The 27,127-nt window shown below is 38.3% G+C and overlaps 2 protein-coding genes across 4 annotated transcripts; one reads left to right on the top strand and one right to left on the bottom strand.

Annotated features, from left to right (window-relative positions):
• Positions 1-10,901: 10,901 nt before the first annotated feature.
• LOC135100768 (GATOR1 complex protein NPRL3-like) lies at positions 10,902-18,586 on the bottom strand. Of its 3 annotated transcripts, XM_064004066.1 has the most exons (13): positions 18,304-18,585; positions 17,859-17,897; positions 17,521-17,630; positions 17,223-17,405; positions 16,102-16,236; positions 15,887-15,981; positions 15,526-15,634; positions 14,853-15,056; positions 14,049-14,146; positions 13,618-13,747; positions 13,128-13,473; positions 12,784-12,946; positions 10,902-12,133 (listed from the first exon to the last, which is right to left on the bottom strand). In XM_064004066.1, the coding sequence occupies exons 2-13, from the start codon at positions 17,872-17,874 to the stop codon at positions 11,971-11,973; spliced, it is 1,752 nt and encodes a 583-aa protein (XP_063860136.1). In that variant the 5' UTR covers positions 17,875-17,897; positions 18,304-18,585; the 3' UTR covers positions 10,902-11,970. The 3 variants fall into 3 exon arrangements, with proteins under 3 accessions (XP_063860136.1, XP_063860126.1, XP_063860147.1); XM_064004056.1 differs by lacking the exon at positions 17,859-17,897; XM_064004077.1 differs by lacking the exons at positions 16,102-16,236; positions 17,859-17,897 and having other exon boundaries at positions 18,304-18,586.
• Positions 18,587-19,542: 956 nt separating this feature from the next.
• Positions 19,543-26,946, top strand: LOC135100792 (actin-related protein 10-like). The gene is made up of 8 exons (XM_064004117.1): positions 19,543-19,740; positions 21,053-21,205; positions 21,585-21,693; positions 21,971-22,146; positions 22,697-22,812; positions 23,799-24,028; positions 24,687-24,888; positions 25,752-26,946. The coding sequence occupies exons 1-8, from the start codon at positions 19,652-19,654 to the stop codon at positions 25,886-25,888; spliced, it is 1,212 nt and encodes a 403-aa protein (XP_063860187.1). The 5' UTR covers positions 19,543-19,651; the 3' UTR covers positions 25,889-26,946.
• Positions 26,947-27,127: the final 181 nt, after the last annotated feature.

The raw sequence follows: 27,127 nt of genomic DNA, 5'->3' as shown, positions 1-27,127 counted from the left end.
AGGTGAAGGTCACACGCAACGTCAAAATGATCGCGGTCAGCCTCATGATGCTGGTGTTGTGAATGGTGAAGGACGTGCTGAAAAAAAAAAAAAAAAAAAAAGGCAGACTGGGTGTGCGTAACCCGATTAAGGTGTTGCCGCCAAGGAAGCGAGATTATCTTAATTAAGTGAGAGAAGCCCGACCGCCGCTTTTAACGAAGGCCCAGACAGGGGACGGGCACTGACCCCATGCGGGAGGAAGGGGAATGGGTCGAGGAGACGCCTTGGCCACAGAGGGCTAATCGTGAATGTTAACTTGAGTTTTATGATGAATGTTAATGAAGTAATAAGTGCAGAAGTGAATTTTTAAAAGCAAGACACATGGGTGCAGCAAACAGCAACACAAAAGCAAAGAACTTAAATTTGCCTTGACAAGTTTCTTGACCTTCCCCACGCAGTGCCAGTCCCCACAAAAAAGCTACGTTTGCAGCCTTTCTTTTTAGTTATTTGTTTATTTATTTTTTATTGTTATTATTATTATTATTATTATTATTATTATTATTATTATTATTATTATTATTATTATAATTATTATTATTTTACAGCAACGCGGGAAATTTCTAGAATAATTAATGAATTTATTTTCAATACACCATCTGATCAGTATGGTATCATGACCGGCAAAATCACTCCATAAAGAAAGTTTTGCCGTCAGATGTGAGGGACAGTCTCAGCGCCACGTTCATGTCGGAAACGCGACTAAACAAACCTTCGTTGGAAGTGACACTAATTCCATCGCTTCCACTCTGCAGGCAGGTCAAGGAATATGGATCTGACTGATGGTGATTGGCAGGTCAAGGGCTTGTTGACTATACAAGACTAGCCAAACGGGACTTGACGTTGAACCTGAAAACTACGTAGGTGCACCAGCAGGAAGGCGCCTGGGCGGCTGGGTCAGGCCTGGTGTTGGGCTTCCGTCCAAGAATCCCAGCAGTTGCGAGTGTAGGTAGTTTCAGCGGGTCACATCCAGGCACTGCTGTAATATACCGTGTGTGGATTTTTTAACAACTCAAATCACGTATCATTGAAACTAAGCCAAATTATTATTTTTATGCCCATTTCCAGCTACATATTATATTATTACCATTTACTGCCATGAAAATTTTCACCATTTACTGCCACAAATCTCTCCTCTTTTTCTCAGTTGACACCCACTTAAATATTTACGTACACAAAGTCTTCAATAAAAGGATAAAAGATCAGTTCTTTACAACGGGGAAGTGTGTGGGTGAAGGTCACAGCGACATGAAGAGGGCTCAAGGAGGTTTTTGACTCGTCCTCTACCCGCATGAGGCGAGCAATTGAATGTTGCCGGCGAGTGTGCATCGTGGCTGTGACTGACTACTTGACTGGTGTGGCGCCACTATTAGGCTTCCAAAGGCCGAGATATCAAGCCCAATCCACATTCACATTTCCGTAGGTCGCCATTCACAGAAATGAAGAGGAGGACACATTGCTGGAGCGTCGCCAGCCTCGCCTGATCCATTACCAGACGCCACAAACTCACGGCAAGTCTTTTTTTGTCGAGTAGGCTCCGTGTTTGAAATCCAGAGAGAGAGAGAGAGAGAGAGAGAGAGAGAGAGAGAGAGAGAGAGAGAGAGAGAGAGAGAGAGAGAGAGAGAGAGCACATATCTAAATAGAAATATACAAATAAAGAAATAACATACATACATACATACGTACATACATACATTCATGAATATATACATACATACTTACAAACAAGCGAGCAAGCAAACCAGCTAATCAATAAGCAAACAACAAAAATATTAACGTACACACTTCTACAGCTCATAATTCAATATTTTTTATGTAAGAGGGACACTGGCCAAGGGCAACAAAAATACAATAAAAAAAAAAATAAAAGCCCATTGAGATGCCGGTCCCCGAATAGGGTTCAAAGCGGTAATAAAAAAATTGAAGGATAAGTGTCGAAACCTCCCTCTTGAAGGAGTTTAAGTCACAGGAAGGTGGAAATATAGAAGCAGGCAGGGAGTTCCAAAGTTTACCAGAGAAAGGGATGAACCATTGAGAATACTGGTTAACTCTTGCGTTAGAAAGATGGGCAGAATAAGGGTGAGAGAGAGCAGAAAGTCTTGTGCAGCGAGGCCGTGGAAGGAGGGGAGGCATGCAGTTAGCAAGATCAGAAGAGAAGTTAGCATGAAAATAGCGGTAGAAGATAGCAAGAGATGCAACATTGCGACGATGAGAAAGAGGCTGAAGACAGTCACTTAGAAGAAAGGAGTTGATGAGACGAAAAGGTTTTGATTCCACCCTGTTTAAAAGAGCAGTATGAGTGGAGCCCACCCAGACATGTGAAGCATACTTCATACATGGACGAATAAGGCTCTTGTACAGAGTTAGCAGGTGGGGGGGGGTTGAGAAAAACTGGCGGAGACGTCTCAGAACACCTAACTTCATAGAAGCTGTTTTAGCTAAAGATGAGAATGGAAGCTTTCAGTTTAGATTATAAGAAAAGGACATACCGAGAATGTTCAATGTAGAAGAGGGGGACAGTTGAATATCATTGAAGAAGAGGGGATCTGTTGAGTGTCATTGAGGAAGAGGAGATAGTTACCTGCAAGGTTGTGTCGAGTTGATAGATGGAGGAATTGAGCTTTTGAGGCATTGAACAATACCAAATTTGCTCTGCCCCAATTAGAAATTTTAGAGAGATCAGAAGTCAGGCGTTCTGTGGCTTCCCTGCTTGAACTGTTTACTTCCTGAAGACTTGGATGTCTACGAAAAGACGTGGAAAAGTGCAGGGTAGTATCATCAGCGTAGGAGTGGATAGGACAAGAAGTTTGGTTTAGAAGATCATTGATGAATAATAAGAAGAGAGAGGGTGACAGGACAGAACCCTGAGGAACACCATTGTTAATATATTTTGAAGAAGAACAGTGACCGTCTACCACAGCAGCAATAGAACGGTCAGAAAGGAAACTTGAGATGAAGTTACAGAGAGAAGGATAGAACCCGTAGGAGGATAGTCTGGAAATCAAAGCTTTGTGCCAGACTCTATCAAAAGCTTTTGATATGTCCAAGGCAACAGCAAAAGTTTCAACAAAATTTCTAAAAGAGGATGAGCAAGACTCAGTAAGGAAAGCCAGAAGATCACCAGTAGAGCGGCCTTGACGGAACCCATACTGGCGATCAGATAGAAGGTTGTGAAGTGATAGATGTTTAAGAATCTTCCTGTCGAGGATAGATTCAAAAAGTTTAGGTAGGCAGGAAATTAAAGCAATAGGACGGTAGTTTGAGGGATTAGAACGGTCACCTTCTTTTAGGAACAGGCTGAATGTAGGCAAACTTCCAGCAAGAAGGAAAGGTAGATGTTGACAGACAGAGTTGAAACTGTTTGACTAGGCAAGATGCAAGCACAGAGGCGTAGTTTTGGAGAACAATAGAAGGGACCCTATCAGGCCCATAAGCCTTCCGAAGGTTTATAGGTCAGCGAGTTCACAGAAAACATCATTGCGAAGAATTTTAATAGGTAGCATGAAGTAGTCAGGGGGTGGAGGAGAGGGAGAAACAAGCCCTGAATCATCCATGGTAGAGTTTTTAGCAAAGGTTTGAGCGAAGAGTTCAGCTTTAGAGATAAATGTGATGGCAGTGGTGCCATCTGGTTGAAATAAAGGAGGTAAGAAGAAGAAGAAGCAAAGTTATTAGAGATGTTTTTGGCTAGATGCCAGAAGTCACGAGGGGAGTTAGATCTTGAAAGATTTTGACACTTTCTATTAATGAAGGAGTTTTTGGCTAGTCGGAGAACAGACTTGGCATGCTTCCGGGCAGAAATATAAAATGCATGAGAATCTGGTGATGGAAGGCTCAAGTACCTTTTGTGGGTCACCTCTCTATCATGTATAGCACGAAAACAGGCTAAGGTTTGAAAGGTTTAGGTCGAGAATGTACATGCCAGACATTGTCACCTCTGTTATGTGCTCAGCACAGAGACGGGTCTCTGACACGCAAGCAGTAGTCATTCCAAGGAAAATCAGCAAAATACCTCCTCAGGTCCCACTAACTAGCAGAGGCAAAACCCCAGAGGTACCTCCGCTTAGGGGGATCCCGAGGAGGGACTGGAGCGATAGGACAAGATATAGATATGAGATTGTGATTGGAGGAGCCCAACGGAGAAGAGAGGGTAACGGCATAAGCAGGATTAGAGGTTAAGAAAAGGTCAAGAAAGTTGGGCATATCTCCAAGACATAAGAAAGAACATAAGAACATAAGAAATAAAGGAAGCTGCAAGAAGCGACCAGGCTTACACGTGGTAGTCCCTGTATGAAATATATCTACCTATTTTCATCTATTATCCTCATCCATAAACCCGTCTAATCTTCTCTTTAAGCTCCCTAATGTCCTAGCACTAACAACTGAGTCCGTTCCACTCATCTGCCACTCTATCTGAGAACCAGTTTCTTCCTATCTCCTTCCTAAACCTAAATTTTTCAAGCTTGAACCCGTTATTTCTTGTTCTATCCTGGTTGCTGATCCTAAGAATTTGCCTACATCCCCCTTGTTATAACCCTTATACCACTTAAAGACTTCTATCAGGTCCCCTCTTAACCTACGTCTCTCTAAAGAATGTAAATTTAACAGCTTCAATCTCTCCTCGTAAGGAATACTCCTCATCCCCTGTATCCTTTTAGTCATTCTCCTCTGTACTGTACTAATAGACCTATATCTTTCCTGTAATGTGAGGACCCGAACTGCACAGCGTAGTCTGACGGTCAGGAATACGAATAGGGTGTTGCACCAATTGCTCTAGGTCATGGAGGATAGCAAATTTGAAGGCTAGTTCACCAGGATGGTCAGTGAAGGGAGAGGAAAGCCAAAGCTGGTGGTGAACATTGAAGTTTCCAAGAATGGGGATCTCCGCAAAAGGGAAAAGAGTCAGAATGTGCTCCACTTTGGAAGTTAAGTAGTCAAAGAATTTCTTATAGTCAGAGGAGTTAGGTGAGAGGTATACAGCACAGATAAATTTAGTTTGAGAGTGACTCTGTAGTCGTAGCCAGATGGTGGAAAACTCGAAAAATTCAAGAGCGTGGGCGCGAGAGCAGGTTAAGTCGTTGCGCAAATAAACGCAACATCCAGCTTTGGATCGAAAATTAGGATAGAGAAAGTAGGAGGAAACAGAAAAGGGGATACTGTCAGTTGCCTCAGACACCTGTGTTTCAGTGAGAAAAAGAAGATGAGGTTTAGTAAAGGAGGGGTGGTGTTCTACAGATTGAAAATTAGAGGTAAGACCGCAAATGTTGCAGAAGTTAATGAAGAAAAAGTTGAGGGGGGTGTCAAGACACTTAGGGTCGATACCAGAAGAACAGTCCGACCTGTGGACATTTGTGGTCCCCTCCCCAGATGGGGACTCCGAGACTGGTGTAAGAGTCGCCATAATTATTTTGAATTCTGAGTGAAGGTTATGTGTGTGTAATTAGGTGCTTGTAGTTTTGTGTGAAGGAAGAGAGTTGTCTTTCTTTCTTTTCAGGTATGTACAACTTGACTGAGAATGGCTTGAACGAGGACAGCTTTTTAACAGAGTGCATGTGCTACTGGAAGAGCGGGGTCACATAACTGAAGCACAAGAACAGTTTAGAAAGGAATAATTTTCCCTTTTTAGTTTTGCAAATCTATGACAGTTGAAAATAATTAAATAAGATTGAAATTTACATACACTAAACCGCACATATAAGTATGCAAAAACTTTCAGTACCAAAAATATTACCCAAACATCACCGATCCTGCCTTTACAAAAACTGTATAAGATGAAAAGGAAAAAGAGGAAAATCTAGAGAGCAAAACATTTCTCTGATTTCATAAGAGAAAGTTTTTTGGGGGGATTTATGAATATCGATTATAGATTCCAGTCATTACTCTAACGTCTGGTCCTGTAATGTTAGAAGAATCCTTTAAACTCTAATTTTTATTATTTGATGTATTTATCTATTTATTTATTTATCTCATTTTATTTCACTTTCTTTTGTCTATTTAATGTATTTATTTATTTACTTATCTATTTATTTACGTAGTAAATATTTATTCTTTTATGACTGGCTATCTAATGGCTTGGTTGTGTGGTGCTGAAGACTGTTGATTTTAGGGCTAAACCTTTAACGATCCTTCCCCCCCTCCCTTTTTTTGTGCCGAAATGTAAATAATAATAATAATAATAATAATAATAATAATAATAATAATAATAATAATAATATCATTATGTAACACGATTTTTGTCTTTGACAAGCAAGTGTTATTTTCCAATTCTTTTCATTGCAAAACAATAGAAAATGAACATTATTCCTGTCAAACCTTGCTTTTGTGGCTTTTAGATTTTTTTCTCCAAAATTGCTAAATTTCATTATTTTCACCCTTTTTGAACAGAAAACAAAAAACATAAATTCAAGTGACACAAAAATTTATTTTAAAACTTTTGAAACTAATCTTTAGGATTAAAAATGAACAGTTTTTCTTGATTTGCGTGAATACAACAAATCACTTTCACGTGTGAGCCCCAAATGTAGTCTGCCATCATGTTTTCATTGAAGGATCCCTGATATCTCTGTTCAAAGTTCATTATGTTTTGGTGGAAGCGCTCCCCTTGTTCCTTTGAATATGTTCCCATATTCTCCTTGAAGTTGTCGAGGTGAGCATCTAGGATATGGATCTTCAAGGACATTCTGCAACCCATCTTACCATAGCTTTTCACTAAAGCTTCAACCGGTTCCATATAATTGTTGCCAAGAAAGCTCTGTACTACAGCAATGAAACATTCCCAAGTTTTTTTTTTTTTTTTCTCTCTCTCCTTTTCTGTGAGCTTCTGTAGAAATTCTGAGCACTCCATAATTTTCCTTACTTGTGGTCTAATGAAGATACCAGCTTTCACCTTTGCCTCTAAAAGCTTAGGAAAGAAGTCTTGAAGATATTTGAAGGCAGCAGACTCCTTGTCAAGAGCTGTAACAAACTGTTTCATGAGACCCAGTTTGATGTGTTGTGGAGGAAACAAAATCTTTTGAGGATTCACCAATGGCTCATGTTTGATATTGTGTGCTCCCACCATAGTGTCAGTCCTTGGAGGCCAGTGCTTTCTCTGGCAATGTGCTGCTTTGTCTCTACTGTCCCAAAGGCAAAGCAAACAGGGATTCTTGGTAAAACGTCCTTGCAGTCCCATCAAGAAAGCCACCATCTTGAAGTCTCCATTAACTTCTGCTGTAGTTCAAAGTTTCCAGTAGAAGCATTACACTGCCGTGGTCCTCCTTAAGATGTACAGAATGAACAAGAGGCAGAGATGGATACTTGTTTCCATTGTGCAGAAGTACAGCTTTCAGGCTTTTGGAGGAGCTGTCAATGAAGAATCTCCATTCATCTGCATTGCAAACAATTCCAATAGCATCAAACAAGCCTGATACATAATTGCAGTAGCATAGCCTGTCCTTTGCAAAGAAGCTGGAGAAATGTTTGTGACGCTTTCTTTGGTTGGTTACTTGCACATTATCATCAAGTAAATCCCATTCCTTCAGCCTTGAAATCAAAAGCTCACCATTTAACTTTGTCAAACATTGAGGTCTCTTTGGTTTGGATAGTAAGGATTCCTCCTAACTATAACTGTGTCTGTGATGTCACAGTCTTCCTCTCTGTTTAGCTCATCTGACTTGCTGCTTTTTTCTAATAGTTGACTTCTTTTTGGAGGAGCTGGTACCGGAAGATCAGCACTGTGTGGCACTGGTGAAATGGAAGATGGAATGTCTGGACAGAAAACAGCAGGTGCATTTTTCTCACATCGGCGTTTGGAAGGATCCGTCATGCAGAAGAAGCAGTCAGTTGTGATCAGTAGGTTCACGCCATATTCCAGGAATAGCAAATTTCATGGCTCTGTTTTTCCCCTCTATACCATCCTGTAAAAGAACAACAGTATGAGTTTCTGTTAAACTTATTTTATTTTTATTCTTAATTCTTAAATGAATTTTACTCTTGAAAAACTAACAGCTATTTTACCCTCTAATGTTCTCTTACAAAGCTCACAAGCAAAATGAGGTGCCCAGGTCTCGTTTTGGTCCCCAACTGGCACAGCAAAATATGCTTTGCAAGCTTCACACATTTTTCCAGATGCTGTCACAGAGAAGTTTTTGCTCTCGTCTTGATGAATTGACCACATACGTAGCAGAATGCATCTGGAGAATGACTGCAACTTCTTGATGCCATTTCACCTCTTGTGAAGTGTCTTCTCAGGCAGCCAAAGCAGAACTGATTGGTGGTTTGCAAACCTCTACTTTCATATTGTCAAGCAGTACTCTAGAATATTCTTAGTCTTTCTAGAATGTATTCCAGAATTTCTCAATCTTTCTAGAATATTCTTGAACCTACTCTAGACTATTCTGAATCATTCTAGAAAACTCTTGTAGATTCTAGAACATTCTTGATACTTCTACATATTTCTACTGTATTCTAAAAAGCTCTAGAATATTCTGGAAATGTTTACATTGAATAGGATGTTCTAAAATGCTCTAGAAATTTCTAAGTGTCTGGTAGAACATTCTGGAAGATTTGAGATTTCTGAAATGTAAGCAAATTCTTCTAATTATGAGAAATTTCTTCCTAGATCTGATTAATTCAAGAATGATTTTATTAGAATTGAAAATTTTTAGAATACCTTATATTCTTTCTTTTATTGTTTTAACTTATTTTCAACATTTCAAAAGCAATTAGATAAGCAACTGAGATTTCGCAAAGGTCTTTATCTGACATTAAAACCAACAGTAACCCATACTATAATGAAATAAGGCAAAAATGGAAATTCGTTGTTCTACCCACAAAAGCAAAGTTTTAGGATCAAAATAACTTTTTTTCTATTTTGTTTAGATGGAAACAACTGGAAAATCATGATTTGGGGCCAAGGACAATACAAAAGTGAAATTTTGTTGCATAGTGTAATAATAATAATAATAATAATAATAATAATAATAATAATAATAATAATAATAATAATAACAATAATAAAAGAAGAGAGAAAATAAAATAAAAACTATGTACTATATGTCATTTAAGGAAATAGTAAGAAATCATTGAAAGAGGAATACCAGATGAAAAAATCCCTCTTGCTATCTGATTCTATTTACTGATTCTGTATATCTCACGGGACTTCAATTGCTCTTTCACTTTCTTCCTTTATTCTTTATTTTTTATCCTTTCAGTTTACGGTTGGTTTCTCTTCTCTTATTTATTACCTTAATATCCGCCCTTCACCCGCACGCTGATGAAAACTTTACTCTTGCGTACCCCACCGGTAAACTTTTTTTTTTTATTTCTATTCCATTTAATTAATCAGTCAGTCTGGAAAAAGTCATTATAGTAACTCTTATATACTTCATCTAGTTAATCTTCGGGTGAAAGCAGATTCTTTTAAATTCAAAATCTAAATCTATGACTGAAATGATGAAATTGTGAGTACCAACGGCGTAGACTTTCGTGGCAATTTTAGAGTTCAAGTCATTCATCCACAGAACCTGTTTTGATAAGTCCCATTCAGCAGGTCAGGGAGTGAGTTTGTTATATATTTTGTGTGGATGCAATTTATGGTGCTCGCAATGCACGCACCAGGAAAACCATATGTGGGTGAGAGATGCGGTGTTTGCGCAGATACATAGCTAGCTACGTGTAAGTTTAACATTACAGATTTTGACTGTTAGCACATGGATATGAATGGATGTTAATTGTGAACACACAAGTGGTAATATGAAAAAAGATATATACCTAGAAGTAGTAATCACAACTAATACAATAACTATACGCTCTGACACTTCCTGCCCGCCAGTCTTTTATATTTCCTGCCTTTGACTTGAACGGCCTCAATAAGCAAATTTCAAGACATTTATCCTCAGATTTTGTTTAACCCTGGCACCTGCAGTGTGCATTTTATATATATATATATATATATATATATATATATATATATATATATATATATATATATATATATATATATATATATATATATATATATATATATATATATATATATATATATATATGCTTTGTATTGCCCAGAAAAAAAAAATCCATGGTCAACGTCCCCTATTCGACAGGTTCCTCGGTAAAAATAAATACAACATTGTACACGCATCCAGTGATCTTTTTTTACCTCTTCTCTTTCTTAGTGTAAATAATAGAGCAATGTGTGGCACTCCCGGATGTATGAATGCACGCAGAGAACCACTTTGCACCTCCTCCACTCACCTACGGGGTGTTTTAATTTTCTGAGGTACTGTTGACTGCTCAGGAATGGGTTTGGGAATGGTAAGCGTATCACCCTTTATCTCTATATTAGGTTTTACTTTTACTAATTACTAGTAGCCTTATTCTTCTCCCTCCCCCCCCCACCAAATCTTGTAGGTAAATAACATGAACCGCTGGGAAACGTGACCGAATGTCGCATTAGGCTGATCGCTCTGGCAAGGGTGGGAATGGTAAGCTTATCACCCATTACCTCTACTTTAGGTTTTACTGTTTGCAGCCTTTTTTTTTTTTTATGCCTATTAGCTAAATATTATGAACTGGTGCTAAGCATGACTTAATAATGTGTCTATACATAATGGTCCGCTGGCACTTAGCAGGTTAAATATTATGATTAAGCTTTGCATTTTCTTCACATAGGCGGACATCCCTTTGCTGTGTTAACCCACCTGACACCTCTGTGATGCCTTTATGAATGAATGTCCTTCCCTAGGATACACTTTAAAAAATTACTTTGAAAGTCGGTTTCACTTTATAAATCACATACATACTACTCAAGCAGTATTATAATAAGCAATTGACTCAAATTTTTCAGTATGAATAATTTCTTATTCAAAGAAAATAAGGTTATGTAGAACTTTCATTGATAATAAATATATTTATATTCCAAGTTTACAAATATACATACATTAATATAAATATCTATTGTAGATAAACAAATACAGCATACAACAGAGTCCTCACTTTTACAAGTGATACACTCCATGTATATAGCAGCAATCACTGATAAATGCAAAAGCATTGCATAATTTCTCTATGAAATACAGTGCACATATTTGCACTAAGAGGCGAGTCCAGCTCCAAACATTTCAGTAAAGTATAACGATACTTTTCTTTGGTAAAATATAAAAACACAGCACACAATAATATAACAATATGGCAAACATATCGTCAACTAATAAACAGCATAAAAACAACAAAAAAGAAGAGGCCTACATATATGTATACCAAAGGGTATAGTCATTTGTAGCATAGATAAGTTAGTATCACCTGCTTTCTTTGCAGCTTCAAGTACCCTGTTCTGAAAGTTACTTTGGATCCTATAAAGTACACCATACATGTTTTGGTGATAAAATTTATAACAAGACTGGAAACATTTGGCTTAATTGATGACAGCCATCTTTCAGTGTGCTAAAATAGGTGGGCTCCTCTTGTAACAATTGCTGGTCTGGGCATCTTTATGAAACCAGACCTGACATCACTTCTTGTGGACATGGAGAACAGCAAATCTTGACTGAAGAAAGCTCAGTGTAATGAAAAGCGGCACTGTGGGACTGAACTGTGGCTGTTGGGTCACTGCTGTCCAGGTAACTATTAAGGATTATTTATCAATATCATGAGCATTCATATCATAAACCATAATTATTTGATGGCTAATCTATTGTTGTAATTGCTACTTGTCATTTACTTAATTTGTTAATTTTTTTTTCAAATAATTGTATTTAGTATGCATTCAGGATTTTTTCTTAACTGAATCTGTAATGGTTGGGAGTTCATTTAAAAAAACTGCACTTTACCAACAAATACCTTGGAAATATCAGATATAAGACAACAAAAGGAAAGGTGAAAAATAAAGGGTATTAGGGAGTAGATTTTGTGACTGATGAGATGTGTTTGTAATAGAGTGAACATTAATGATTGTCAGTATCACTTGGTGTAGGAGAAGAGGGTGATGGAGTCATCAGGGTGCTGGCAGGTGATCAGTACTGGCCGGAACTTTTCAATGAGGTGCAGCAGCGTGGAGCGCCGCAGATTGGCCCGGTACATTATCTCCTCTAGGTGGTGGTGCCCTCGGAAGTACACACACAGTCTGCATGGGAGTATCCATAAGGGATCAATTACTCATCACAAATTAAAAGAATGTTAAATAAAGGCTAGAGTTTGGTGAATGCTGGGAGTGAAATATGAATTAGCTACTATGATACTGCACTCACAGCTGATTCAGAGGAGAAACTGATCTGGCTAGTAGAAAATTTGGAAGGGTACAAGAATAAATGAGACTAAGAGTGAACCACTGAGATGCATGAAGATATTAGATGGTAGGATGATGAATGCAGTTTTGAATGATGAGTTGCTTGATGAGATAAACTGTTTCAGCTATCTTGCTGAGGATGGAGAAAAAAGATGCAGAGGTGAAGTACAAAACAAATTAAGCAAGACAGAATAGTATTTGGCTATAAGTCCTGTGGAATGAAAACAAACAGGAAGTCATATGAGGGTGCAGAGGTACCAAGTGTTCTATATATACATGAATATAAAAGGTTAAGGTGAAATTGGAGACATGTTATAGCTGTGAATGACCTCAGCACTCATCTCCATCTCATTAGCTTTTAAATCTGTGGTGGATGATATCCAGTATCTTGTCTTAGCCATCCCAGCCTTTAAGAATAATGTCAGCCTGTTATGTATATGAATACACATTAGATACTGAATTACTAGAGAATGAAAATAAATACTAACTTAGCAAACAGCTTAAGGTCTTCTGGATTTTGTGCTGCCTCCACCTTCATCACCATTTCCTTCTCTGCTAGAGACAACAAAGAGTCTAGCTGGTGGTGGACTGAGAGCTCTGGAGTAGTGCCGAGGGTCACACCAGGACTGGGACTCCTCTCATCACTGCAAACTGTGACAAAACATTGGTGAATCAATATTTTGTTTCATAGTTTATTGTAAGCTAAACTAACAAACAATGATACAACTATGCAGATGGGCATACAGACAATCTTAATAAGGCCAGTAAACCATTAGTGATGTGAGTTATGTACTGTTATATATTGCATGGGTAGCTAAAGCACACTGCTCACCTGAGCCCAGGTCACTCTCTGAGGCAGGATGGCTGAGCTGCACTGCTGCCCGGTGGAGGGCGTCTTGAGTTATGTCAGGGTGGTGGCCAGGCGGCTGCTGGGAGGTCAGTGAGGTAGGTTCCTGAGAGAGGGGTGGAGGCTCATGCACTGTTGGGGTGGGGATGCTGGTGCTGGCTGGGGAGCTGGTGCCATGACTCCCCAGAGGTCCTGTCCCGCCAATCTCTCGGCTGCTTCCTCTTGAGTTGTCAGTGTCCAATGTGAGGGTGGGTGCTAAGTAAACATAGGTGTGCAGCTGCTGCAGCAAACCATGCTTTAGCAGCCACAGTATTTGCTGCACTTGCTCTTGCTGGAGATAAATTTAATTAGTCTCAAAAATCTAAATCTTGGATCAGACAAAATAGAAAAGCAACATACCTGACAAATATAACAACGGATGAACTTTTGTCAGTTACAAAGTAACATCTTCCCATAAGAGTTAGAAGCAAGCTACCTGCTGAATAGGTGAATTTATAGGATGGCATTTGTCACTCAATGATGTTGGGAGGGAAAAATCTGCTAACATGACGTGAAGTGAAGCTCCTGGGAACTCGTCACGGAAGGTATCAGCCAACTGGCTGTTTCTGGGGGATGAAAATATTCATCAATAACAACACCTATCTATCAACAATATTCCATGCATCTCTTTTTCTGTGAGAGAGAGAGAGAAAAAAAAATCCACTATTCTATGTAATATATTCATGATTATTTTACAGAGAAGTGTGCAGCATGCAGTCCCATGGTTCACCAAAAATTATCTTTGTTTGGTAGTACAATGATTGAGGCAAGTATTCAGGTAAGTGGGACAATAAAAACAAATCTTTATATGATATCAGTTAAATACTAAAGTGTACATTCCCATATATACCACTCCCAAACACTCACATAACAGTTGGTGCATGAGGAGAAAGCACATACACATTTGTACTGCACACTGGGTAGATAATGGTTGCCTTGCCCCAGTACACCAGGTGACCCACCAACTGAAGACCAAACACAGGAATACAAAGTCAAGCCTCACATAAGAAAAATCCTAATATGTAACATGTATATAAAAGAACTTGCTTTTCATACAAATCTAGAGATCAGAATGTATAAGTTGTTTAGTCCACCATAGTGCTAGCAAGAAGACTCACAATGATTCTGAAGTGACCAGAACCAAGGTAAAAAAAATAGTTTATGTATTTTGTTCTCTGACCATAGCTTCATTGTTTTCTCTCCTCACATGGGAATCTGTTGCCTAGCAACCTATGTATGTTTATCATCCTAGGACTATGTTCACATACTGTAGCTTCTCATTTTCTTGTATTTAGTGTGTGTGTGTGTGTGTGTGTGTGTGTGTGTGTGTGTGTGTGTGTGTGTGTGTGTGTGTGTGTGTGTGTGTGTGTGTGTGTGTGTGTGTGTGTGTGTGTGTGTGTGTGTGTGTGTGTCATTAACAACACTACCATTGCTGACACTGGTTTATCTTTATCTGTATACCAGGCTGATTTACCTACAATGACAGCAGTTGAGAAAAAGAGCCACACAAATATGTAAACACAAAAATACAATCTATGTTTTCATTAAGGCAATTTGAACCTGATGCTTATCACTAATTTTAATATCTTATGTATCTTCAACCAAAGAAACTTGCGTTAATCTCTTCCTTTACCATCCACAAGTTTCCATCACCTCATGTCACACACTAACCATGAAGACCTGAGTGAGGGTCAGGTCAGCATCTGCTGCCAATGTAAAGAATGGTGTGAGATGGGACTCCTCTACATGCAGGAGTCTCCACAGGGCTGGGGAAGCATCAGGGGAGAGGGAATGCAGCAGCTCTGCACGTTCAACCAACAGCAGGAAGGTGTGGTATGGCTTCAAGGCTTTCAGTCCCTTCAGTAGACCCTCACACTGGAATGAAATAAAAGCCATTAATCTTTGGTTATGTAAAATACACAAATACCAGTTTTCAATATTTTCCTACAAAATGCAGTTCTTACAGTATCTCTATTGCACAATATTGACAGATAAAATTTGCAAGCCAGAGTTAGGAAACAGCTTAGAGAAACACAAGATATACTTTATAGCTTGCTAACAAACTATTTTTTAGTTTTGAAACTATTATTTCAGAAACTGTCTTAAATATCTTCCCTGTTATGTACACCCAAGAAAATAATCTCTATAATCACCAAATTTATTCAGGCCTAATTTCTGATCATTGGTTTATCTCTTAGCCCAACAAGGGTAAGAGTGTGAATGATGTGTGTATGATTGTGGTGCTTGTCTGAACAACCCCATGTGGGATTGCCTGGTGTATATATAGATAGATAGACAGATATATAGATGGATAGATAGATAGATAGATAGATAGATAGCTTACATCAACTGGCAGTCCTGTTGCTAAGCTGCGGTGCACTTTCTGTGGCAAACAGAAACTAACTTCAATCCAGTTGTTAAGTCGGAGCTGAACAATACCTGAACCACATAACCTGATGGAAGAATAACATATATGTGGAATCTTAAATAATGTTTAACTACAAGTGTATTTGAGCTCAGTGTTTTGCCAGACACTTTGAAGAGAGTTATCTTCCAGATTGTGGAGGAAATGTTATAAACGAGTAACATAACAGGCTATCCAAATAAAAAATTTTGGTATAAGGCAGCTGATATACTGAGTTTTTTGGACTTATTCCATATGAAAATAAGGGCAGATACAACTTTGAAAACCTTAGTTCCCTTACTCATCATAGGCTTGCTTGAGGTGTTGGGCCAGAAGACTGCGATCCAGGATAAGCTGGAAGGGAGAGACTTGACCATCTTCTGGGAGCTGAGTAGCCTGGGGAAGAAAAATGAGTATTATAGATAGCACACATGAAAGCTGCATGAGCCCAAAAAATCTTTTCCTTAACAACGTCAAGGAATGAACCAATAGTCTGCAAGATGATAAAATATATACCTCATCATGAGCTGCAAGCATTATCTTGGCTTGAGAAGACAGGAACTGACAACGATATTCTTCATGGCGTAGAGCAATGCCCAGCCGTTTACTGAGGTCATGGTAGCAATTGACAACATCATGGTTAATAGTTGCCTGGAATACCAATTGCAATCAGTGTTATTTCTAAAAAGAACATAGAATTAATCTACAAAGTTGTGTCATGGTATTTTTTTCATTTGGTGCTCACATGAAACAATGACAATAATACAAATATAGAGTCCAATCTTTACATGAATACTAAACCTTTGATGTGATATGGAAAAGATTCTTAACATTGCTGCCTAAATGACCCTTAGCTAAAAAAGTTGCAGTCTAAATGACTTTTCCCTTTGAGGATCACAGTATAAATTACCCAATCCTTGGTATACTTTTTTCAAGAGACTTCTTTGATCAAGTGGAGCAGGGAGTGCTTTCAGTGATTTGGCCAGGCAGAGAACAGAAGATGAACAACAGTGAAATGATAGTAATTTGGGTATGGCAAAAACCACACATGGGATGAATGGACAGTGTGATGATGTGTTCCTCCACAGATGGCAGACTGTCATCTGTGGAGCAAGGAAGAGTGATTGCACATAATAAAAATGAAACAAACAGTTATGAATACGCAAACTGTGATGTGGCGTAAGATGCCTTTGCTCAAATCTGGTCCAATCAGCTACTGCCATTCATAAGTGACCAAGGTCTAGTATAAATTTATAAACTTAAATTCCACAAACATTTTTTAGAATACCCTAAGCAGGCACTAATTTTAAAAGCATGTCCAAGAAAAGCTAAAAGAATATGCTGAATTTAGTTAATGCAAAGGTACAATATAAATCTATTACAATAATTAGTAAACTATTTTATAATCCTCTGATATCTTGTATTGCACTTTTACAGTGTATAATCAGGGTGAGATCAAGCTAGAGAGGTGTCTAACTAATGGTTATGGATCATGTGTAATCATCACAGGTCATGCTCGAACTGATGCCTGCCTGTTTCTTCATTTCTTTTCAAACATCAAACATAAAATTTTGATAAATTAAACATTCATTCAAACTCCATTTGTGACCTCAGTTAATGGAGCATAAATGACACACCTTTAGAGCAAAGACAATGTTGACAAGAATGATAGTGGAGGGCTTCCTCTTGCCCTGAGTTGGGACTCGGACTAAAGTTGGGTTGAGGCGCAGTGGGTGACCCACAAACCTCACATCATTCACCTTAAGCTCAAACTTGCTGTCACTTAGTTCACTCTTAACAGCAAAGAGGTTTGACAAGGTCTGAGGAGTATCAGAATATTAGAATACACAATATAGCATAATAATATGCATCATCAATATCAACTGGTTATGAATCTACATGCAACTGACTAGCCAGTTAAAATTTATTCTTCACCTTGTCATGAAAGCCAACAAGTTTGCCATTGGAAATATTTGAAGTGTGTGGCTCGGGAGGAGTCTGAATGTTCTCCTCAGTGATCAGGGAGTATGGTGTTGGCCGCTTGTCTGCAGGGAAGAGAATTTCATGCATTTAGTTTACTTCTAAATAAATTCTGTTTACTGCATGCAACAATACTGTCAAGACAATAAAGTTTCTGAGTTTTAAGATATACATATTATAGGTACTTATGGACATTTAAAAAAGAACAGTTTGGCAATAAACTGGAGCCTTAAAAATATTAATAAAATGTTCATTTGGCAAATCACACATAAAAAAGTTCTAAGGTTAATTACTGACTGACACCCCCATGTAAAGTCCACCTCACCTGCTGACTGCAGACCACAAAGTTTCACAATGGAAAAAAATAAAGCCAGATTTGCTAAATTAGATTTGTTCTGCATGGGGTTGAAGGCCCTTAGACTCCCATTCAGAGGTTAGTTAGGTTAATCTTAATGGTAGGCTGAGGGTACCCAATGTTTCAAAACTCTTTCTATTTTAAATTCCACATGTGTGGCCATTTCTAGTCTGGTCATAGTCTTAGTCAGCCAATGACAGGCTCACAAGATGTCTAACGGAAAAAATAAAATAAAAAAAATAAATAAAATAAATAAATAAACTAATTAATACATAAAATAAAATAAAATAAGTAATCATTCTCTAATAAAGAAGGCAATTGAATTCAATAAACGAAACTGCACAGCCGCGAGATCATCACATTGTTTCTGTCACCACACACACCTTTTATCTTAGTCTCCAGCGTCACCTCGTCAGAGTATGGGTATCGGAACAGCAGCCTGTCTCCCCTGCTGCCGTTCTTCACTATAATGATGCACAGCGGGTCCACGTCCATGGCTGGCGGGGGCGCGTCAGCTGCACGCCGTGTATCTCATGTACGCCCTCGTAGTGGTGATAAAAATACAAACTGCTGTAGTGTAAGTAAGGGCATCCCAACCCAAACGCCTCTCCTCCACGGAATCCTCCCAGCGCGCCCAGATGTAAACACCCACATTCTTTTCTACGGGCAAACTACAATTGGTTGGGGATTATGGAAGTAACTTTACAGGCACCACACCCTGCATTTTTCCATCAAATCCCCAACAAGAAATTACCTTTATCAATTTCCAGACATTTGACTGTTTATTTTTCAGAAAAAATTGACAGTTTTCAAATTGTGATCTATACAATGAAAGGATTAGCAATGAAATTAATGAAATGAATAAGTTTAAACCAAATCTAACCAACCTAGCCCTCAGATGCACCTCTTATGTCATTTCAAGATCATCCCATTTACTTATTGAGAACTTTTAGATGGCAAACTGGCAAATTATGAGACCACCCCACATTTGCTTATAGAAGTAAACAGCCAGGCTTTCTAGTTTACAGGCAAGCTATGATAGACCACAGTTAAAAGCAAGGAAACTTAGATACATTGTAAGAAAAATGTAAATAGAGACTGTATCCTCCTTGATTTATCACAAGGAGGGCCATGTTATAATCATGAGCCTTACGTAGAGGAAGTATCTTCATTGGTTTATCAGTTGTAGTTCATCCTTCCCGACTGAAATATCATTGTTTGCCTTTATGTTTCACGATTAGTATAACAGGGGCGAACTGGTAATTTATTTATTATCTTTCTCCTATACTGCTGTTACACTGTCATCCTAAATTCACCTCAAGGAAAGCATGTTCGTGATTCCTCTGCTCCACTCTCCTCTCGAAGATTTTTTTTTAGAAGCAGAAAGATCGCATATGTTTCTCATCCTCTACGTTCAAAGTTAAGACACATAAACAGTAATTTACATAGACCAACACAAATGCGATATATGTGCAGCAGAAAAAAAAAAGCAAATTTATCTGGTGGTGTCCATAATATAGCAAAATCAGAAGAAATGTCACAGAAAGAGGGAATAATAAAAGAAATTAGTCATAATGTATAAACTACAAGTTGAATTTAGAAGATGAAAGTACCGTTGTAGAGATATTAATCAACAACAACAACAACAAGAGTAGAGGGCGAAGTGTCAGCCGAGTGAAACAGAACTACAATCATCTGGGAGATTCCATTAGTGTCAGTTAACCAGCCGGCATGCCTCTGTTCGAAGGCCTAGGGGGCATTGGGCTCATTAACGAGAAGAACACCACGGTGGTGCTGGATATCGGGACGGCGTATACCAAGTAAGTGGCGGTGGTGGTGGTGACTCACCCCTCCCGGAATATGTTAGGGGCGTGCAAGGCAAAATAAGGTAGAGCTTTGACTGGCATGTTTTGATTTGTATGATGGTGAATACTTGATTAGGGTTGACATTTGATGAAGTAACCTGTCAATATCTTTTAAAATAGCCAATATACATGTAATCTTATAGAAATCTGTGCAGGTAATTACCAGCCATCTAGGCATTTTGGTAAACAATTTGCGCCTAGCGTAGTTTTGCCGTCATGTATAATAAACTATTGGCTATTATTTGGATGTGTGACACGTCTGCACATTAGTGATTTCTTTCATGCTCGCTGGCTTTACTCACCTGGTGGGCCACAGCCACCTGGCTGGATGTCTCATCTGGTGTGCCATCTCCTTATATCCTGGCAAAAGGCAACATCATGTGCAGCCCAAGGCGAAAAAAGAGGGAGGGAGCACAAACCTGTTGACATGCCAATTCCTGGTGAATGTAATAGTGAGCATTGTATAGGAACGTCTTAAAACTGGGTTATGTAAGTTGTATACCATTTGTGGGATTTAGAGAATCGAACATTCAGTCAACTGGATGAACTACTTTCTGTGAGTGGAAGGATGTATCAGACTGATTATTGGACAATGGTATTTGCTTGCTCATAGCACAAATGGATTCTAAAACTATATTACTAACATTCATGCTTATTGATTGGGATAACCTCATGTATCATCTGTGCATGGAGGCCAGGCTACATCATGTGATGCACGGCTGCTTGTTCTTAAACTGGAACAGATATGACCATGCATACAAAAATTTTCAGTATAATGAGCTTCTCTATGTCAACATTCAGATCCACTTGATCCTGTACTGAGACTATTCATTTAACTCAAAATAATTTCATCTCTTAACAAGACACTTTTGTCTTCTTGATCCCTGCCAGAATTAATATAAGTCAGCAAATCACTTTCCTCTTTCTCCATGCTAAAAGGCACATGGTCTGTGAGGAGACTGGATTTTTAATGCTTCATAAAATTTGATCATACTTATCTTTTCTTTTTCTTGCAGGTGACAGTTTTGATTGAGTCCTCAGTTATCAATAGTGTGCATTGAGCATGTAGACTGATCATATTGGAACCATTTTTTTTCCGTGATTTTGGAATGGTGTTTGTGTGGAAGCTCACTTGAAGGGGCTTGTTGAGAATGGAGTCTGTGGCTGCATGGAAACAGACAATCCTGTGCCTATCATGAACCACTGTTTATGAATACTGCAGGGACAGTAATGACAGAGATATAAATTTGGATACATTGCCTTGCAGGGCTGGCTTTGCTGGAGAGTATGGACCACGCATCATCACACGTTCGGAGGTGAAGTGCCGTGAGACAGGCAAGAATATTCCATTGTTCCAGTATAAAAATGAGAATGAGTTGAGACATCACCTGGTTGACTTCATCCACAAGTTGTATTTTAGGTGAGTTAGTCATTATTATTATTAATGTTGCTGTGATTATCATCATCATCATCATTGTTGTTGTTGTTGTTGTTGTTGTTGTTGTTGTTGCTGTTATTATTATTATTATTATTATGATGATGATGATGATCATTGCTATTGATGTATATTTTTATGATTAATGTATCATCTGAAGAGTTTTTCATCTTTCATCTTAATCTGACATAGCAATACTATTATATAACATTCATCAGAGATACTCATAAAATTAGTCAGAAAGAAAATGTAATGAAAACACACAATGTTGAAAAATGTTCCCTGTTTTCAGATCATCCTGAATTGTCAATATTCATAAAATTGCACATTAATCTTGAGGAAAGGATTTACTATTTTGTTCCAGGTGCCTTCTGGTGAATCCAAAAGACAGACGTGTTGTGGTGGTGGAGAACCTGCTGTGTCCAACTGTTGTTCGCAACACCTTGGCCAAAGTCCTCTTTCGTCACTATGAGGTGATCTTCATTACAGCTTTTTTATCATCCCATTAATGCTCTACTGTCTAACAGTTCACCGTGTTTCCTACAAATGTTTCACATGCTACGTACACTTCAGTTTATTTCACAGGCTTTTTCATGGTGGTATCTGCATCTTGATGTGATCTTTGAAATGAGTGGAGAACTGAGATATTTGTGTTCTCAAAACAAACAGTTCTGAAGTGAGAGTCTGTGACATAACTACATAACATTTACAAAGTCAATTTAAAATTATCATTCAAAATTGTACTTTCAGGTGTTGTCAGTTTTGTTTGTCCCTTCACATTTGGTGGCCTTGATGACACTGGGAATCACCACGGGGCTGGTGCTCGACCTGGGCCACAAGGAAGCCACATTGATGCCCATTTATGAGGGAGTGGTGGTGTTTCATGCTTGGCAAGCACTTCCATTTGGGGGCAGTCTCATTGAAAAGTATGTTTTATCATTGTAACAGTTTTTGAAACAACTATAGATTGCATGAAGCTTTAATGTGTTTCATAAACTCAATTTTGGCTAAACAGAAGCAATACAGATTGATGTCTATTTCATGAGGGTAGTGGTGTTGCAATCATGACAGGCACTTTGTACTTGGGAGCAGACTTTGAAGAATGGAAATTTAATTCAACCATTTCTTGTAGTCAGTCAACATTTGGTCACTTTAACTGTAAAGGTCTAGTGTCCTGTACAGCATACAGTGCCTCACTGAAATGGAAACCTGGGTATCCTATATAGCAAACAGTATTGGAAGAAAAGCATGGTAGCAGGTCTGGTCTGGTGTTTTTAGTGTCTCCATGACCTCACTCACATCTGACCTCCTAGCTAGTTGTATTTGAATGAGTAGAATGGATAGACATGCTTTAATGATGGAAGGGTGGATTTATTGAGGGATTCCAAACTTGCTGTTTATGTATCAACGAAATCAACACTTTAAATTTTTAATGATATGTGAGACTGTGCACTCATATGAAGCCATGCACTACAGGTCACTTTCTGAGCTACTGTTAGATCGAGCTGTGGCCACCACTGAAGATGGCACAGAACACAGGCTGTCTTCCATCATGCAGGACATTCCTAACAGATACCTCGAGGATATTAAAGGTGAGAGATATGGATAGTTATTGTTCAAGTGAAGGTTGGTGTAATTTTTCCCTCTAGGCAATGATGTTATTCTCACTGCTATTTGTCAGTGTATGATAAAGAACTGTTCATCTAATATTGATATGTAGCTTAAAAGTTTTTGAGTAGATGGTGGCTTATAAATGCATGCTTCTATGTATGTGTGGATGGTTGGATACATTTATCACACTAATTTATAGGATCTAAGCCAAGTTTATATCTTCTCACCATATCTACTTATATCCTTTTTTTTTTCCAATCATAAATGTTTTTTTACTCATAATACATATTGGAGTCTATGAACTATTTCAAAGGTCAGTCTCTATTTAGAATCCTAAATTTGTTATATGTTTTGAAAGGAAGTGAAGAAAATGTGAAACAGGGCATAAGAAAAAAAGCAAGAGAATAGAGGATGGCATGATATTGGTTGAGAAGCATATTGTAGGAAAAAAATTGGCATTGTGTTTTTAAGGCTCATTGTATGAAGAAGAGGACATGAGATATTGCTACAGTTGTTTCATATATTCATGGATTGTTGTGTGAGGACCATGAAAAATAAAGTAGGAAATATAGGTGCAAGATCGAAGCTGAATGGATGGGCTGTGGTAGCCTGTGTATTTGCTGATGAAGCCAAAAAGTGCATATGATTGTGAATGGATGCTAAAGGTTAATATGACTGGAATGGAAATATTGAGGTCCATATGCTGTCGTTAGTGTTGATAAGTGTAACAAAATTAGACATCATAGTTAGGGTTGGAAGGTCTGTTGCTGCCGGAAGTCCTTGATAATCAATTGGGGAAAAACAAACAAACATATGGTATTAGGTATTTATTTTTTATTTTCCTAGTCTTCGTATAATCTTTTCTTTTTTGTGTGGAAAGTGGATGTTGGATGACAGTAATGGCATTAAGATGTAATTTTAGTGTACTGAGTATTAATTAAGATGCTTTTCTTTCACACTTGCCCAGTTCGCACCTGCTTTGTCAGCACCTTGGAACGAAGTAGCTGCCTACAAAACAACAAGTACGATCGTTCCATTGAACCACCACCACCGCCACCCAGTGTGCACTACCCCTTGGAAGGCCACCACATACTCACCATTCCTGGCACAGTGCGGGAGTTGGCAGCCGAGTCACTGTTTGAGCGGGACCAGGATGCTCTCACGCTGGCCACCTTGGTGCTGAATGCCCTCCTGAAGGTGAGGGGGGAGATTCATGTGGTGCATGTCAGAGAGAGAGAGAGAGAGAGAGAGAGAGAGAGAGAGAGAGAGAGAGAGAGAGAGAGAGAGAGAGAGAGAGAGAGAGAGAGAGCTGGTCTTCTGTAATATGCAAACTTTTAATGTGAAAGTATGAATGAATCTGCATATTCAGTTTATACATTTTTGACACTGAACAAATTACATTGTTTTATATTTTCTCCCAAGTTAGAAATTCAGAATTATTATTTAGGCTCAAAAACTTCAAAAATATCCTAAAAATATTGAAAAATGCTCTCATATGGTAATAATTTAGAATCCATGCTCATTTCTGATGTAAGAATTTCTGACAGTATGTATGGAATGGAATGTAAATAATTTGCAAGTTTTTACTCACAGGTACTGCATATTCTTCATCAGATCTTTTTGTTGTTTCTTCTTACTTTCTCTGATTTTGCTTCCTTTAATTTGTATTGCCTGCCTTTCTTGTATTTCCTCAACAGTTATAGCATGATACAAGTGTTATTTACATCTTTAATGATGTTAATGTGACGGACTCTACAGTTTCAGTCTTATTAGCGAGAATTATCTTTGATCCTTCAAGAAATAAGCATTATTTTTTTGCAGCAGTGGTACTTTACAACAGGCCTTCCCTTCACAGTGCCCTATTGACACCCGACACAAACTTGCTGAGAACCTGGTAATTATTGGGGGCACAGCCAGCATGAAGGGCATGAAGCATCGCATCCTGGCTGAAGTGCGGGCAGCAGCTGCATCAGAACAGTACTGCCAGATCCTTCCTATTCCATCATTCATGCTGCACCATCCACCAGCTAAGGACAACTATGTATCCTGGCTTGGAGGTGAATATTAGAAAGGATAATTTTATTGTACAGTTTACCAGCATCTGCTTACTCATATCCTTGTGTGCCTTTCACTGTAAATATTCTTGTTAACTTCTTTTCTATCTTCTATGGTTTACATTATTTTTTTACCCTGTAGTCTTTCTGGTTAAACACTCAAGCTGACTGTGCCACACAGTAGTACACCACAGTGAAGTGGTTGTGGTTATCGTTTATACCATCAAATTATGCTTTCTCCAATATTTTAGTTTTATTTGTATAAGGAAAATGTGAATGTGTCATTCACCTACAGTTGTCTGCTGGTCACCCAGCCAGCTGTTACCCTACAGAAAGAGCTCAGAGCTCATAGTGACCAATCTTTGGGTAAGACTGAGACCACTCACGCACAACACACTAGGACAATGAGGCCACAACCCCATGGGTTACATCCTGTACCTATTTATTGCTAGGTGAACAGGGGCTACACATTAAGAGGCTCACCCATTTGCCTCGCCGCGTTTGGGACTTGAACCCAGGCCTCCTTGGTTGTGAGCCGAATGTGTTTACCACTACACTACGCAGTGTGTGTGTGTGTGTGTGTGTAATAATAATAATAATAATAATAATAATAATAATAATAATAATACGGTTTATTCTTTAGGCAGTTAACAAACTGAAAATGTACAGAGGGGGTGGGGAAATACTTAACATTTATCCTAAAGCTAAGTGTGTGTGTTTGTGTGTGTGTGTCTGGACACATTATCTTGAGTAGGCATTTCCTTTTTTGCAAGAAAGTTATCCTGGTATACAGATTGATATATATAAGAATCTATAGTTATGTGAATAGACATAAACAGAAATTGTTTATATTTTTTCTCTCTTAGGTGCCATCCTGGGAGCTACAGAGGCGGTGATGCTGCGGTCTTATCACCGGGACCAGTATCTTGCTAGTGATGTGGTGCCGGATTGGTGTAACTTGTCTTTCAACACATGTGAAGACCGAGATGAGAAGTTTGCCTAAGTCTGATATTAACTGCACATTCTAAGATAGATTATTCACTGTGGAGAGATTGGTAGTTATACAATATCTATTTATTCTTATATCTCATTTGTTTCTCTAAAGTATGAATGAATGAATAAAACTTAAACAACTACTAAAAGCTTTAATAACTGTGATTTTGGGATGAGGTAGAAAACCAAGGTGATGAAGCATTATATCTTTTCTTTACTATTACATGATAGTTGCTTGTCTAGATATTTCATTCGGTAGCTGACCATTTTAATCCTTATAACATGCACCTTTTATTTAATTTTTTACTGTCTTGAGCTTATAATGGCTATAGACATTACTGAAGGCTTGTTTCCGGAAGCTCAGATGGTTTTTGTACACCTGTAGATGCTCATGCCACCCACAGATATTTAGAGTACTCCCTAATGCATTTACAGTTGAAGACAATTGTTGAGGGCACCATGTTGGTGATCTTTGGCCTCTTGACGATTGCAATTTAACATTGTTCTTGCTGGGATACAAGGTGCATCCAGGATGAGGTAAATAATGTCCCATTTCATAATTTACTGGCCCTTCTATTTTTCTATAAGTCATCCTCATATTATTTTTTAAATATCTTGTTTAGCTTTTCCTTACTCCTCAACCTGATTGGTGAGTCATCTCTTTACAGTGTAATGATTTGTTGATAATATAACTACATCCTTTCTTCAAGAAAGTCCTACCTCATATTTACTATTTTTTTATTTTGCTGTTTGTAATACTCTTTCATACTGAGATTGTGTGATGGTTCTTCAGGATTTATTTCTATTGTCTCTAAGTCCATATATATGGACTGTAACATATCCTTCTTCAATTACTTAATTGACCTAATAAGACACTGCCTCTTTTTCCTGTCTGGGCTAACAATAAGGATTTGGCTTTACTAATTATTTCCTCTTCACCACAGGGAGTATAGATATGATGGGGTATATGGCTGACTGTAATGTGACCTTCAGGATTGGCAAACAAATTAACCTTATTTTTTCTAACTAATTCCTTGAGGAAACACCAAAGAAAGTCTGCTCCTATAATAAGGTATTATAATTATCCTGAACAAGTCTGTGTCCTGGTCTCTTCAATAATTGGCAGTGCCCTTCAGTCCTGTAACTTTTACATTTGATATTCAGGTATGTTATATCTGCATTGATCTTACATATACTGTTATATTTTCCTAGTTGAAGCTTTAGTTTTTATTTGAGAGGAATCCTGAGA

The sequence above is a fragment of the Scylla paramamosain genome, chromosome 1 (assembly GCF_035594125.1).
Source record: "Scylla paramamosain isolate STU-SP2022 chromosome 1, ASM3559412v1, whole genome shotgun sequence".
Lineage (NCBI taxonomy): Eukaryota > Metazoa > Arthropoda > Malacostraca > Decapoda > Portunidae > Scylla > Scylla paramamosain.
Note: the sequence above shows the minus strand (reverse complement) of the source record. Positions and strands in the feature narration are given on the sequence as shown.